Source organism: Calonectris borealis, chromosome 2 (assembly GCF_964195595.1).
Source record: "Calonectris borealis chromosome 2, bCalBor7.hap1.2, whole genome shotgun sequence".
NCBI lineage: Eukaryota > Metazoa > Chordata > Aves > Procellariiformes > Procellariidae > Calonectris > Calonectris borealis.
Window position 1 is genome coordinate 96,887,655 of NC_134313.1, and position 15,340 is coordinate 96,902,994.

The 15,340-nt window shown below is 40.4% G+C and overlaps 1 protein-coding gene across 2 annotated transcripts in view; it reads left to right on the forward strand.

Annotated features, from left to right (window-relative positions):
* The window catches only part of DSP (desmoplakin), a 39,361-nt gene that overhangs the window by 14,251 nt on the left and 9,770 nt on the right, over nucleotides 1-15,340 (forward strand). For both annotated transcript variants that reach the window (XM_075142659.1, XM_075142660.1), the window contains exons 5-20: nucleotides 159-287; nucleotides 1,476-1,526; nucleotides 2,525-2,686; nucleotides 3,634-3,738; nucleotides 4,978-5,073; nucleotides 5,320-5,445; nucleotides 6,230-6,382; nucleotides 7,945-8,099; nucleotides 8,500-8,626; nucleotides 9,147-9,351; nucleotides 9,857-10,074; nucleotides 10,878-11,044; nucleotides 11,368-11,506; nucleotides 12,889-13,082; nucleotides 13,958-14,120; nucleotides 14,727-14,810. In XM_075142659.1, the coding sequence (XP_074998760.1) occupies nucleotides 159-287; nucleotides 1,476-1,526; nucleotides 2,525-2,686; nucleotides 3,634-3,738; nucleotides 4,978-5,073; nucleotides 5,320-5,445; nucleotides 6,230-6,382; nucleotides 7,945-8,099; nucleotides 8,500-8,626; nucleotides 9,147-9,351; nucleotides 9,857-10,074; nucleotides 10,878-11,044; nucleotides 11,368-11,506; nucleotides 12,889-13,082; nucleotides 13,958-14,120; nucleotides 14,727-14,810 (2,274 nt within the window). The remainder of the gene's footprint in view (nucleotides 1-158; nucleotides 288-1,475; nucleotides 1,527-2,524; nucleotides 2,687-3,633; nucleotides 3,739-4,977; nucleotides 5,074-5,319; nucleotides 5,446-6,229; nucleotides 6,383-7,944; nucleotides 8,100-8,499; nucleotides 8,627-9,146; nucleotides 9,352-9,856; nucleotides 10,075-10,877; nucleotides 11,045-11,367; nucleotides 11,507-12,888; nucleotides 13,083-13,957; nucleotides 14,121-14,726; nucleotides 14,811-15,340) is intronic.

The window sequence follows — 15,340 nt, forward strand, 5'->3', positions numbered from 1 at the left end:
GGCAATTTTAAGAAATTGTAACTCCCTATTCTGAACTTCCCTTTGTTCAGTTTTGCTCTCTACTGCATAGTCATGTTTCCTTCAGTTCAATTCCTTTACTCTCCAATTTAGATAATAATGTTGAAAGTGAAAAGACAAATACTGCCTCTTTCTCCTAGGCTGAAATGGAGCTAGTGAAATGGGGGTTTGATGCAGCATCCATCGAGCAACAAATTGGTGACCATAGGAGGACTCACAATGCCATTGGAGACTATCGCTGGCACCTGGACAAAGTCAAAACAGATCTGGTAATTACTGTCTTCCCTTACGCATTGCTTAGTCTAGATTTATATCATTGGCTTGCTGGTGTTCCGCTACGAAAAGGAATGCTGAATAGCTCAGCTTCTCTTCAGAAAACACTGGTGTCATGATAGCAACCACTTTCAACCCTAATATTTATTTTTTCATGATTATTTTGTGTTCCACTTCTTTCCCCAGAATTTTAAAATGAAAAATTAGTAGCTATTTAACATTTTATTGTTGTGTACCAAGGCTGGCAAATAAATATTGCAATATTTTTTGTGAGAAGAATGGCTAAGAACGATTATTCTCACTTTCTGTCTAACTACATTAAAACAAGAAAGTGAAAGGATAAGGTGGGTGCTTAGATACAGCCTTGAGTAATGAGAGGATTTCTGTGGAAAATGCCCAAATTCTGGGCTAAGCTTAGAGCTTTTCGTAGGTGTGGGCTTTTTCATGGATTTTTTTTTCCTTTTTTTGCCCCTCTGTTCACCTTTGGATTTTGTGATTGGAATAAAGAAGACACTGAAAATGCAATGGTTAACTTCCTCCCCTGTCAGCCCAGCAGCTAGATATAGGAGAGAGGAGGCTTACTTCATTCCCATTCTTCTTTTCTGTTAATGGCTCACATGGACAGGACCTAAAGAAAAGGCACTCCGTTCTGGAGCGCTGAGCTCTCAGCCAAGCTGAAGAGCGGAAGGAGTGTTACCCCCTTTTCCCTTCTGCTTCAAATAGGAAAGGTGATAGTCTGACCCTATGGAATACTAGTTCCAAGGTTGTGCAAGTTCCCAGTCATAGAAATGGGAATAAAAATTGGAGCCTCCTGCTCACATTGTGGTTTACACTACTTCATAATCTCCAAAGCTAGCTCTAGGACTAGCTGGTTCCCCACAGCTGTCTTGGAGTTTGGTACAGAAAGAGATCCAGTTTCAGGAGCTGTTTTGGTATTGCAGGGGTTATGTGCAACCTTGCTTATGTACTGAGCATCCCTGAGGGAAGTAAGTTTGTCCAAGCCTTGGTTTTATACTTCTTGTGGTCCTCCAGTGGTGCAGATCTGCTACTCACCTATGTCTTTTGCAGGCATTTGCAGGTTACCACCTGTGGTTATAACGTTTTGACACTGATGCTGTAAAGGAAATATCAGCAAATAGGCAACTTGTAAAAGGCTCACTAAATATTTGCTGTCTCTATTTCAGCGGGAGAAGGCTGCGGTTCATCAGCTGGAGGAAGAATATGAAGGACTGCTGGTGAGCATGAGATGTGTTCATGTCTGATAAGCTCTATGATGAATGCTCTTTTTGCTTTGTTAACACCGGTGTGATAGTCAAGGGACACTTCAGGTTTCAACAGAGTGACAGATACATATTTAAATAATTCTATTCAGCGGTCAACTGACAGTGCTTTATAGTTGCTATAAGGTTCAGTTGAGTCATGAACTTGAGATTAATTCGTTATCTGGTGTATAATTGACTTACCCTCACAAGGGGGTAACAATTTTCTAACCCCCTAACCCCCACCTGGTGAAGGGAGTTGGTCGCTAAGCAGGTGAAGAGTAGAACTCTACCTCCTTAATGGGAGTAAATGTAGTGATGAAGTTAGTCCATATATGAAGCTTAAAAAGTTACTCAAAGGTGGGATTAGAACCAAATTCTGTGTAGGGTTGTGCGTCTTCTCCGCTTTGGATCTTCATGTAAAATACAGTGAGAATCTTGTGCAAATGGTAGATTTAACCCTTGGGATTGGAAGCGGATTCCTGTACACATTTCAAGCAACAGGATGTGTATTATTATCTGAGGACAGAGGAGGAATCTTTCATGAAGTGTCATCTGTGCAAAAGGTGCTGCTACAACATCAAGGATGTACTATGAGCAGCAAATGCAAGTAAAAATGATGTTAGATGTTCAGGCATTTCTTATATTTTCCCCCATGCCTTTTTGCTTGCCTGTCTACGTGCCTGCTACACTTGTGTTTGAAATGACTTTCAGAAGCTGCTGACTTCAAGTTCCCATTGTTCTATAAACCTAGACATGTTGTCCACTGTCCATTGCCAGCAGGTTTCATAGCTCTATAAACCCAGGTGCATTATCTGCTGTCCATTGCCAACAGGTTTTATAGATGTGTGCTCTTTACTGTTATTTTAGTTTAAAAAAAAAAAAAGGGACATGCTGCGCTCTTGGCTTCCCCTTCTCCACCCAGCACAGACATTTCTGTGATTATGGCTTCTCATTTCTGGAATTCCTTGCAGAAATACTCCTTTGAGAGAATGGATCAGCTCCGTCAATTCCAGAACCTCATCCAAGCCACCAGCAGAGAGATCATGTGGATCAATGACTGTGAGGAAGAAGAGCTTCTCTACGACTGGAGTGACAGGAACACTGACATCTCCAGGAAGCAGGAGGCCTTCTCTGTAAGACAGCTCAACCTCCTTATACTTTCCATGGGCTCTCTTTTGGGATATTGAGGGAGGAACAGCCTAGCTCAGGGGGAAAGATAGCAGAATGGGCATTTCTTCACTCTTTTGAAGTTCCTGGGGATTTTTATCAACACTTTTGGATTAAATACTGTGTGACAACCTTTTGAGTTGAGACTGGACATCTGTTGCAAGATTGTGCTCCCATTCAACCAGTTGTCATGGTTTCTTTTGATCTTGGAAGCTGGCCTTACCAGTACAGTCCGCTGTGGACCAGTAATCACACGTAGCTTGTGCACACAGTCATTATGTCGGCATGCTAAACTAAGGGACTTGAATCAAGCAGTTTAATTCTCCCTGTTAGGACTATGTAGGGGTTAGGGGGTCCCTGTATTTGGCCCTCATGTCTGTCACCAGGAAGTAGAGCTATACCAAAGGAAACTGCTCTCTCTTCCTCTGATGGTTTTGCCAGCAGGACGTTGAGTGCACTGTCAGAGGTAGTTTGCACTGCTCCTTGTCTTCTGTGGGTATGTAGGGAAATTGAGCATGTGCGTTTTTAACCAATATTGGTGCTAATCACCAAATTAAAAAAAGAATGAAAGTTCACACTATTACTATTAAGGATGTACTTTTTCTTTTTTTTAGTTCAGTTGTTCTGGATGTTGCAAGATGCAGTCATTTTTGCTTCCATCATTCCTAGGAAAGGCAGAACTTTGGGTGCTTTGCTCTGTGAAGCAGCAAGCCTAGAGACTAGAACTGAGATGATTGTACCTTCTTTGATTCTACTGTCTTCATAATTAACTTCAGTACACTGAATAGAATTACTATGTAGTATTAGCAGGGATAATTTTACATTACCACAACCATCTGGAACATTTTCAAGTAAATCATCCTGCGCAGTGTATGTTTGGGGGCTTGTTTAATGCTGTGTTTTGGTTGTTTAGAAACGCATGAGTGAACTGGAGCTTAAAGAAAAAGAACTCAACAAGCTAAAGCAAGAAAGTGACCAGCTAGTGCTCAACCAGCACCCTGCTTCAGACAAAATTGAGGTGAGTTAGACTTTGTGTGATTTCACTTGCTCCTTTAGTTGCTACATGGGAAAAATTCTCAGTGAAAGTCTGCAAATGAAATGCTGCATTTGGACTGAGAAGGCTTTGCCTACCAAAAAGCATGTCCATTTTTATCCAGCTGTATAAGCTGCTCTAATAAATGTTACTACCTTCCTTTACAAACCTGGCCACAACAACCGCAGGCTTCTTAAGAGCTATGGGGAGAGCTCTCATTGCTATCAAATTTGATGATAGATGCATGTAAAAATTAATACAAGGCTTAGGGAGTTGTCTGAGCGTACTGAAATTGCTGTATCTCGTTTGAGTTGACTACAGTGCAGCGGGATTTATGGTAGGAAGGCATGTCGTTTTTCTGCTATCTTAATAGGCATGTTTTGAAGAAAGCCACGCCCTTCGTTGAGGGTTTATATTTAATCCAGGTGCAAATACTTTCTGCAACTGAAATTCATAGTGCATTTCTACAGCTTAGCCAAGACATTTTTGCTTTCACAGCTTGGTGTACATTTACCTTTCAATTACAAAGGCTGCAACAGTTTGGAAAATCTCATTTTATTAGGAAATGCTGCAGTTACAGTTTTAAGAGTGCATAAGAACCCTGAAACTGAAAGAAGCTAATGGGAAAAAAAAAGAGTCCTTTCTGCTTTTCAGTGTATTTACTTTGTTAACTGTTACCATGTTGTGTAAAATCACCATTCGTATTTCTTCTGTGGTCAGTTTCTGCCTTAAAGGAAAAACCTTTGTAAGCTCCAGCAGTGAAGTACAAGTTTGTGTAATTTTCTGAAGAGTATACATGAGGACTATTTGAGAAGTTTGAATTTAGAAATAACTATCATTAAAAAAAATCATGTTTGACAGTGTTCCTTGGAAGAAGGAGAACATGACAATTTGCAACTGAAATCTTTTATTTGCACTACTATGTGTGCATTTCACCCCTTTTTGTTCATGCACTTCAGGCTTTATGCTGATCAAACAAAATTCAAGTCATGAACAAATTTCCCTCTGCATCCCACGAGCAGGTATTTAACTCTTTTCAGTTAGGTAGTTGCATAGGAGTTTGGGAACTATTTGCATGAATTACATTATTCTGGTGTGCATTAATTTGTTTTAGCAGATTTTTTGTTTGCATTTCTGTGGAGCATAAATAATTTTTCTTGAGTCTAGGTATGGGAGAGAGATCGACGTGGTGGTTTGAGTTCTGTATATTACTATTTTTGTTAGGCCTACATGGATACATTACAAACTCAGTGGAGCTGGATTCTTCAGATCACCAAATGTATTGATGTTCATCTGAAAGAAAATGCAGCTTACTTTCAGGTGAGTAGTGATGTGGAGAATTCACACTACTTTTGTTAAAAGTGTGAATCCCATCACAGATTTTTTTTTCTGTACCAGAATTTTTCTAAATCCATGCACAATTATGCATAACACAATGTTACCATACTGTAAATGCTACCATTCTGCCAGATGTGAACTGGGATTTCTCATGAAAGGAATCAGTTGATTTTTAGCAGACGTTTTTAAGAGCTGTGTACAACTGAAATCACAACTTTTCTCCTGTAGTTCTTTGAAGAGGCCCAAGCCACAGAGTGCTACCTGAAGAACTTACAAGACTCCATCAGAAAGAAGTTCATCTGTGATAAGAGCATGTCACTGCAATCTTTGCTGGAGCAGATCAAAGAGCTGGAGGTACTGTCACAACTGTCTGACAGATTATATTCTGCTTTCCTTGGAAAACAGTTGCCCTCTTCAGATACCAAATGTAAAACCATGTGTACTGCAATGTTTATATACAGTGCTGTATGAACTTGAAAAGATAATGGTATATTCCTGCCCATTTCTTAGGAAAGCCTGCAAACGGATCAGTGTTATTTTAATTTGTGTAATACTGTTTGGGAACTCTGATTTCTTTTTAAATCTGGATTGAGCCCAACAAATTCCCGAGTTTCTGACGTGCTACCAAAGTAAGAAAAGGAAAGACTTTCATTCATAAGTGATAGAATAGATTTTGCCTCAAAGGATAAGTGCATTTAATAAATGATTCATCATGCCACTTTATATCACTGCAGTCTCTTTGAAAGGACTTAACTGGTAGCTTTTTTAGCTAACTATTTGCTCATCATGAGTTAGGTCGTACAATTCCAAATTGAATATACTGTAGAAAAATTGTCAGTGATGTAAAAGGGCAGTTGATGAAGTCAGGTTTGAGAGTTTTTTGGGGGTTAGCGTTCATGTTATAATAGATTCTTTCCATTTATTCCTGTGTTTTTTACACATCGCTTTAACTACCTTGCAGATCTGTATGAAAAACCTGCTTTGCAAGTTTTGCAAACTTTGCAGCTTGCCAGAGCTGGAGCTAAAGGAAGTTTTGCCTACAGTGAGCTCCAGATGTATCCCTCTCTTAATAAAACAGTAGGAAGTAAATGTGGTTTCTTTTTAGAATGAATTTGTAACATACAATTAATCTTTGCAGAATGAACGAGAGAGAATTCTTGAATACAAGAGGCAAGTGCAGAGTTTGGTGAATAAATCCAAAAAGATTGTGCAGCTGAAGCCACGTAACCCAGACTACCGGAGTAACAAGCCCATTATCCTCAAGGCTCTGTGTGACTACAAACAGGATCTGGTACTGTATCCCTTTTTGGCTGAGAATGAGCGTTACATGAACTAGAACACGGCAAATGATTTAGTAAACCAACTGTTGAGTTGATAGGTGTAACCCCTTTGTCTGCTTTTGGTCAGTATTTAAATTTCTTTGACGAAAAAGCTCTGACTTTCATGCAATAATGAATAAACAAGCTAGGTTCTGGTCGGTTAATAAGTTTAGTCAAAATTATTGTTATTAGTCCATTAAATAGCATTAATACTCATAGTTCAAATCAGCACAGAAAAGTCTCGTCGATAATTGGGTTAGGATTCTTATACAGATGCTTCCCCGCATCTACCCCTTTCTTTTAGTGATTGCTCACCCTTCCAGTGTCCCTCTGGGTCTTTAGGTCAACGCTTAACCTAACAAAAGGTGAGGGAATGTACAATGAGTCGTTGGTATCCCGAGCTTTTTGCTCGATGGATATGAAATTGATGGTGGTGGTTTCTTCCTCCTCAGTACTGAGGCTGCCTGCATTTATTTCTATATTTTTTTCTTAACAGTCTGTTCAGATGCATTTTCTGCTTATGTGCTCTTTCTCGTCACTGGTTCCAAATTACCCAGTTTTCCTGTTCTGTTATCTGTAAAACTCGTTTTACCTGATGCACTAGGTCGCACTCCTGCAATGACCAGTAATTGACCACTGTGATTTGTGTTTACGATCTGGGGTTTCTGCTATCCCCTCTGTGTCTGTGATCTTCAATACCACATTTTATTCCAGAGTCACAGAGGTTCAGCCCACACAGAGTAACTACTTGTTGTTACTACAAGCAAAGCTAAACAAATTTAGGCAATGGTTACCTGACTGCTTGGCAATTGCTCTTAGATTTAAGCATGCTAAATTCTGCTCAAGTGAAGGTAAGCCCAGACAAGTCTGGAGCCCCTGCATGGTCAGGTCAATGCAAAACCTGTGGCCTTTTACTGGTTCTGTCAAAAATCTATTTGCTGGTTGTAGAGGTTTGATGGAAGGAGAGAGTCCTATCAAGATAAATGATAGGAGGAGCTTCCTCCTATGGGAAGTTGGATATGAGTGGGTTGTAACCTGCACCATGGCCACACCTGTGGCCTCAGGGTGTCAGGATTTCTGGCGGTTGCAGCTAGTGGATCTAGCTCTGCCGCACTTGTTCCCAGTCCCTTCACAAATATGGATGCAGCACTAAGCATCCTTGTGCCGCCATCTCACTGGCTTACAGCCATACATGGTTGTGTAGCTTACTGTGGCCATGTGTCCACACTCAGCCTTTGATGTTTGTCATGGCAAGCCCCAAGTCTGATGATCAACTGGACTGGCAACTGCTGAGTGTTCTGTGGCTCCCACTTAGTTTTCTTGGGCTTTCTTCACATGGAAACCAGATTCAGGGAGAAGGGGGTTATCTGTACTGATCTCTTGCCCCAGTATGAAGCCAAGATGCACACCAAGACCTGGCACCTGGGAAGCGCTCCCACTTCTGTGATCTAGATGCATCTTCCCTGTCTGTCTCTCCTAGAAACCCCATCTTTCTTAACTAAAGAAAAAAAATGTTGTTCTATGTTTCTTACAGAAAACAGTGCGCAAAGGAGATGAATGTATCCTGAAGGACAATAATGAGCGCAGCAAGTGGCTGGTGACTGGCCCTGGAGGAGTGGATATGCTGGTGCCATCTGTTAGTCTTATCATCCCACCCCCCAATCCGTTAGCAGTGGATCTTGCTACCAAGTGAGTTGCTGCCTGGGTTTGGACACCTACCACTGGGAGCAGATAGAAGAGTTTGCTCAAAATAGCAACCAACCACAAAATCTGGTCTGTGCCTTGATCAGAGAGCCCCCCCACCCTATAAGGGTGAAGGATTAAGGACTAGACCCTTGACTTGAGAAAATTCATTTTGGTGAAGCTCTCTGGCATCTAGGCTGGGATCTAAAAATATTTAAAACTTAACTTTTACAAGGTTTTTCTGATCTCTAATAATAAAAGTCATGGATAAATTAATTTCCAAGATTTTTTCTAGTAGAGAACAAGCCTTAACACTCCACATCTGGTGGATGTTTCTTGGGATGTTTTGTAGCTATGCTACAAGGACAAATGCGTTTTGACCATGAAATTTCTTTTCTCATCTCAGAATTGAGCAGTACTATGAAGCTATTTTAGCTTTGTGGAACCAGCTGTATATCAACATGAAGAGCCTGGTATCTTGGCATTATTGCATGATCGACATTGAGAAAATCAGAGCAATGACTATTGCCAAGGTAAGACTCCAGCTGGCCTTACCTGTAGACCAGGGATATCCATGACCTGACCTCTGCTGTCCCAAACAGTGCTTGCTGTGTCCTGTGCAGATGTATGTTCTGCAAAACCATGGGCCTTCCTTTTGCTGGGTTGCACAGTTATATGCGGAAGTTGTTATTTTATTAAAAGAGAAGCAAAATGCTTTCACATTCAAACATGATATGGGTAAACAGGAAGATCAGCTAAGGGGATTTATTACACACTTGCTGTACTTGTTCCCACTATGCAAGGGCATGGATAGACAGAGTAAGAGATAGAATTCCAAACTATTCTTAAGTTATGAAATGGTTATAACAAGAATAGATTAGCTCAAAGGGCACTTTTACCACCATACTTTTAGAGGCAGCCTGGGTAGGTTTTATTCTAAAATGTGATTCCTTTGTTTTTTTCTATAGGTGTATTAGTTTGTTCCTTAATGATTAACTAGTCATAAACCTTCCCCAATTGCTTCTTTTTTCAAAATTCTCTTCTTCATTTCAGCTGAAAACAATGCGTAAGGAAGATTACCAAAAAATAATAACTGACCTGGAGATCCATTATCAAGAATTCCTAAGGAACAGCCAAGGCTCAGAGATGTTTGGTGATGAAGACAAGCGAAAGATACAGACTCAATTCACTGATGCTCAGAAGCACTACCAAACTTTGATTATACAACTGCCCAATCAACCACGGCAACCACAAATAGGTTTGTCGTCCCCTTTTTTTTTTTGTAGAGATTGTACTGCTTGGGTTTCTTTGTTTGGGGGGTGGTGGTGCATTCTTTTTATATGGAAGTGTTCTCATAAACATATGAATGGAAATATGTTGAGAGACAGCAGTACAGTTCTTGAATGTGACAAAACTGGCCATGCACAGGGAAGAGTATGTTTTGTTCTTCCTTCCTTTGGTGTGAATCTGGGAATAGTCCTCTGAAGTTCATGGAACTTCTTGAGAAAATGAGAGTAATTTAGTCCATCTGATATGTTTTCAGTTATTAGGAAGCAAAATCTCACTGCTGCATTCCAGGAAACAAGTTTCTCTTTTTGGGGAGATTTCATTACTTGAAACGGCTGCCTAAGGGCCCAGGTCTTCTACCTGTTCTCAATTCTACAGATCAAATCAGTGCTTAGGTCACTTTGGCACTGCATTGGCTTTCTATATGTTGGTGCTCAATTCTCTGGCAGTTGACATTTACCGAATTCATTTTACAGTGGTCCCAACTGAGAGCTGTCCTGTGGGTTCCTCAAACACCATTATCGTTAATGAGAGAAACCGAGAACATGAGAAGCAGGAGGCCTGGCTGCTGATGGAGCTTCAGAAACTTCGGCGTCAGATTGAAGCTTCTGAGATTCGGATGGTTCAAAGAGCTCCTCTTGGAGTGGATCAAGGGGCTGTGCATGACTTTTCAGTCAGAATAAAGGATTTAGAGGTAACTGTGGATGTTTTTCTTGGAGCATCTCAAGCTCAGTATGACTCTGTGCTGCAGGGCATGCTGCAGTTGTATTTCTGATCAGCTGGGAAGGACACACATCCTGTGCAGAAAATTCTCAATTGGAAGCTAACCATGATGATTTGGATTGGAGTTTAGCTCCTAAGCAGAAAAAGTTGACTCTTGGATTTTAGAAGCCAGATTCTGTCAGGCAAAGAATACAGAAAGTCTGATGTCAAGCGGACATGAGCTCACATTAAGCCTCATCCAGGTTAAAGCACTATTAATATCCTTTTGCATGGATCCCGCTTTACCACCTACCTCTGAAGTGCTGTCTGTGGGATGCAGAGTGGATAGATGAGGCTTACAAACTCCCTCCCTCTCCCAGTTCTTAAGATTTGAAGGAGACTGGAGAGAGAAGATCAGTAAGAAAAGAGAATAGGTTCAGTATGTGAGAAATTCCCCTGAGGCAATGAGGTTGCAAAGGTCTTCAGAGCAGAAGGACTTTGGCACGTCTGCTGACTGCAGTACGCAGCTGGCAGTGAAGCACTCTGGTTTCAACAGAGCTGAGTTTCAGAGTGGACGAGGTGCTCAAAAAGAGGTATTACCTATGGTGGACTGTGCTAAAAAAGAAACCGCCCAATGTTACTTACCTTGAAAGCAAGCTTAGGCCCTGCTTCAGTCCTCAGTCAAGCTGGTTAGGTAACAGCAGACTATTTGGATAAGGAGACCAATTGCATATGTGCTGTAGAATGATCATTCAGCCACCAAAAATGTGTAAATCAGGCATTCTCTTTCCTTAGGGTGTGCAGAATGACTCTCAAATAATGGCTGAAACCCTCAATAAGCATAAGGACTTGCTGCCTAACTTCAGAGGCTGTGAAAAGTATGTGTACTTGCAGTCAGAGATAAATGCCCTATTTCAAAAACTGGAAAATATTAATGGTGTTTCTGCTGGCTACTTAGACAGGTAAGAACATTGAGGTTATAGCAATAAATTATTCACTTTCTTCCATAATTCTTAGTCCAGAAACCTGCCTTTTGTTACCAGTAGTGTAAAATTACACCTTCTTTCCTACAAATACTGTACATGTGGGCAGAAACAGACACTTACGTGAATTTCTTCTCTTTTCTGGAAGACTTTTTTAAAAAAAAAAAAAGTGAGAATCGTGGGTATCACTGAAATTTCTTCTCTATTGTCTATTCTCTTTAACTAACGGTCTGCAATTAATTAGAAATGTCACCTTTCCTGCCTCAGTCCGTAATGGATTTGTCTTGTATTATTTATTTTAGCTTGAATGCACTGAGGTGTCTGCTCCAGATTATTTTACAAACAGAAGATGTGATTAGAGTTTTTGAAGTCAGACTGTCTGAAGAGGAGACTGTTCCTTTGGATCTTGATAAAGTGGAGGCTTATCGGGCTTGTCTGAAGGTGAGAGGCCAAGACCCAAGGACACAGCAAGGCAAAATTTGTAGCTGCCAGCACTGGTCTATTGAGCTGGGTTAAACCCTTCTGAAACTACAGGAGATGGAAATGCTGATCCTGTCATATTTTATGACATAGACATACAATGCTTTTGCAAATTATTGGAAGGAATGTACAGGTTACTGCTTCTTCCATCCCCTGGTTGTTGCTGCCCCCACAGCAAAGCCAGTGGCATGGAAGGTCTCCATAATCCATTTCTGTACAAAATTATCTGTGTTTATTTGTATCACTTATGAAGCTAGATTTGAAGGCAATACCTCTTTTCTTGCAAAAAGGCTTGTTAAATGCCCTTGTCATCTAGCTGTAACAAGTAAATTTGAGTATTATTGTGTGTCCCAGTTTTGCCATAGAGTCCATTTCAAATCTTACAGTGAGAACTATCCATCCTGTGTAAGGGGAGAAGGCAAAGAATAACTGCTTTGCTGAGCACAAAGTTGGCTTGCAGAACCAGTCTTTATCTGGCATTGAGCTGGTCCTTTTGTGCACTCAATGCCTTTGGGAGAATAGGGACTCTTTCATTCTTTCCTGTTCTCAGGTGTAGTAGGGAAAAAGTGTGTAGGTGGCACAAATGGAGCACAACCAGGTTACATGAGAGCTGCAGGTCAGTTGCTGGGAGTTGTTCTTAGCTGGTGTAAATTTGAGTTACACAAAAAAAAAAATCTTGAGCATATTATCGAAGGATGCAGTCATCCCTGTGACTGGGGGATGCAAGGCAGACCACCGCCTGCACTGTGTACACCATTTGGTGATACCCCACAGTACGCAAGTACGTGCACACAAACGAGTGTGTGTGTAAAGAAACATCTCCATGGAAGATGTTTATAAAAATGTAAACAGGGAAAAAAAAAAATCTGTGCAGATTTTTAGATAACATTGATAACATTTAAAAACTGGATATGCCAATCCTGAGGCTTGATTCCACAGCTGTTGCAAGTGCAGGAATCTTTTATACTTCAATGAAATTTTCTAGTCAATTTTTTCTAGGAACAAGTAAGGCAGGCTCTTCCCTTTTTTTTTTTTTTTGGTAACTGTTCTACATAGTTCTGAGAAACTGAAATGTTAGCTGCAGAATATTACAGCAGAAGGCTTTGGTTTAGCAAATTATTTAAGAGTGAGTCTAACTTGAAACACGTTCTTAAGTCAAACTCTGTTTACCAAAGTAGGTGTTTCACTTGAAATATATTAAGTCCAGCTGACATCAGTGTACATACCTTACTGAATTAGAAACAAAATCTTTAGATCCCAACATATTGTGCATGCTGTTGATGGTTAAATTTGAGTATCTTCTCAAGAATAAAATGTATGACAGCATTTTGTTTTTTCTCCAGAAAATGAAAGCAGACCTAAACATGAAGAAGTCACTACTGAATGCCCTGGAAAACGAGCTGCAGAAAACACTTCAGATTCACTCACAGTCTTGCCAGTCATATACCCTGTATGACATGGACATTGGAAAGTTCTGTGACAAAGTTACCCAGCTAATAGACCGCTGGCAGAGGGCTGATAAGCAGATAGATAACAGGTTTGATCATACTTCCTAACAGCTTCTTCCTTACTGCTATTGCTACTAAGATCGTCTTAACAGTGAGTCTAAAAGAACTGATGTGCATTAATCATCATTTCCAGAGGATAAATGATGACTTCAGGGCAGTAAGACTAGAGCAACTGTGAATAGGTTGAACACACTTTAAAAGGGATTGTGTAAGACCAAGCAGGAAAATGTAGTTATTCATGTAAATATATAATCTATGTGCTAAGGAGTTGCTGTAATTTTTTTTTTTTTAATTCTTGCTAATGTTCTTGGATTAAGTACTTCCAGTCAGCATTTTCCCCCTCAAACAAAACCACCATGCTTATTCTTGAATACCCTATACCTGAGGGTTAAAAAATTAACAGTAAGAATTAAGTAAAAAAATCCCAACAATTTTTTGCTAATGCTTTATTGAACTGAAGGCATATTCTGATTGTTTGTGGGGCTTTTTGGGATGTGGTTTGTTTTGTTTTGTTTTGTTCTTACTTCAGGCCAAAATCTAGCGCTATTAATAAAAATTGACCGGTTGCTGGTTGTTTTGGTGAAAATTGAGAACAAGAGTACTGAAGTCAGTGAACTTGATTCTTACCGCTGCAAGGTTTTATCCATCCCTCACTTAGTTGACAGGAAGTGCCAACCTCCGGGTATTGCAGAGTTACTCAAAAGTGAGGCACTAAAATCCCATTTTGGGTGACTAATAACCAGTACAAGTCTCATTTATTTGAAATTTTTGATCAGAATCTCCTTTTAGAGTTTCCCATAGTTTTACCTAGTTTATTACTGTGTCTTATTTCTGAAAAATGCTTAAAGAGAGAGAAGGAGAACGCACTTTCCGTTTTGACAGTTTTCTCTGTTTTTTTTCCTAGATCATGGGATTTAGAAAGGCAGATCAAACAGCTGAAAACTTACCGAGATCTCTACCAGGCTCTGTGCAAATGGATCTGTGATGCCAAGCGCAGGCAGGATTCTATCGAGTCCATGAAACTGTGTGATTCCAACACTATCATGAGATATCTACATGATCAGAAGGTATGCAGCACCTGAATGAGTTGTCTTCAATTATCTGGATTTTAAATTGTTTTGCTATTCAGAAAATATCAGTATCAATGCAGTCTACAATACAGTGGCCTGTTTTGAATTACAAAGTACGCAAGCTACCAAAAAACATCACATGTGTAGAAGGCAGCAGAGAGTAAATATTATTACCCTCATTACTTTCTGTCAGCACTGCTACAGATTATGAACAAGACTGGTTTTGGCTCCTACACGATCACTGACGCTTTTACACATCAGCTTTGAATTAATTCAAGAGACTGTATGATGGTGCAACTTATGGGACAAATTATAGCACAAAAATAAAAAGTGAGGAAATACATCTAAGCTAAAGTCAAGGAACTCTCCCTCCCCAGCTCTGAGGGTTGTTCAGTTGCTAGATGTTCTTTCTGAGAACAACCTTCTCATACATAGAGAGCTTGCTGTTGTAAAAACTGCACAGCTATAGGTCATATCAGGTCTCAGCTTTTGGGGTTGCAGTGGTCTCATACTGCAGGTGCCTTCTGATGGAGGCAGCATGTACAGGAGGAAATACTGGCAAATCTTGAGGGAGTGCTTCACAGCTCACTTTTTTCTTGACAGAACTTGCACAGTGAAATCTGTGGGAAGCGAGACAAAGTTGAGGAGCTTCTCAAGCATGCAGATCAGTGCTCAGCTGCAATTAAGGTACTTGGATTTCAGCATTTTTATGGGGTGTGGTTTTTCATGGTCAGGCACATCGCATTGTCTCTGCTCTGCTGGCAGGTGAAATGTCGGCTCCCTGATGTGTGTGTGCAGAAATTGCTGGGGTGAAGCACTTGTGTGTACAAAATATAATGAAAGCAATTTGTGTACTTGCCACCTGAAGACCACAGGATGATGCAGGAGATACCAGTGAGAGCTTCTCTTCAGGAGAATCAAAGCCTCCTTCTAGCCAGACCAAACTTTCCAGTTCACATGTTAAAAAAAATAAGGGAGTAGAGAACAGATCAGTAGCTTCGGAATTAGGTCTGATTAGGGTCTGGTCTAGGAGGCAAGACAAATGCAGATTAGCAGAAGGAATGGTGTGCAATAGCCATGAAAACCAAGAAGACATACAGGGAATGGTTTTGTGGTCTTTGCATTTTTGTCACCTTTATACCCGTGCTTTCTCTAGCTCAATCTTACTTTCTGTGACAAAGATCTTGCTATATATGTGGTGTGGCATATGTGATATA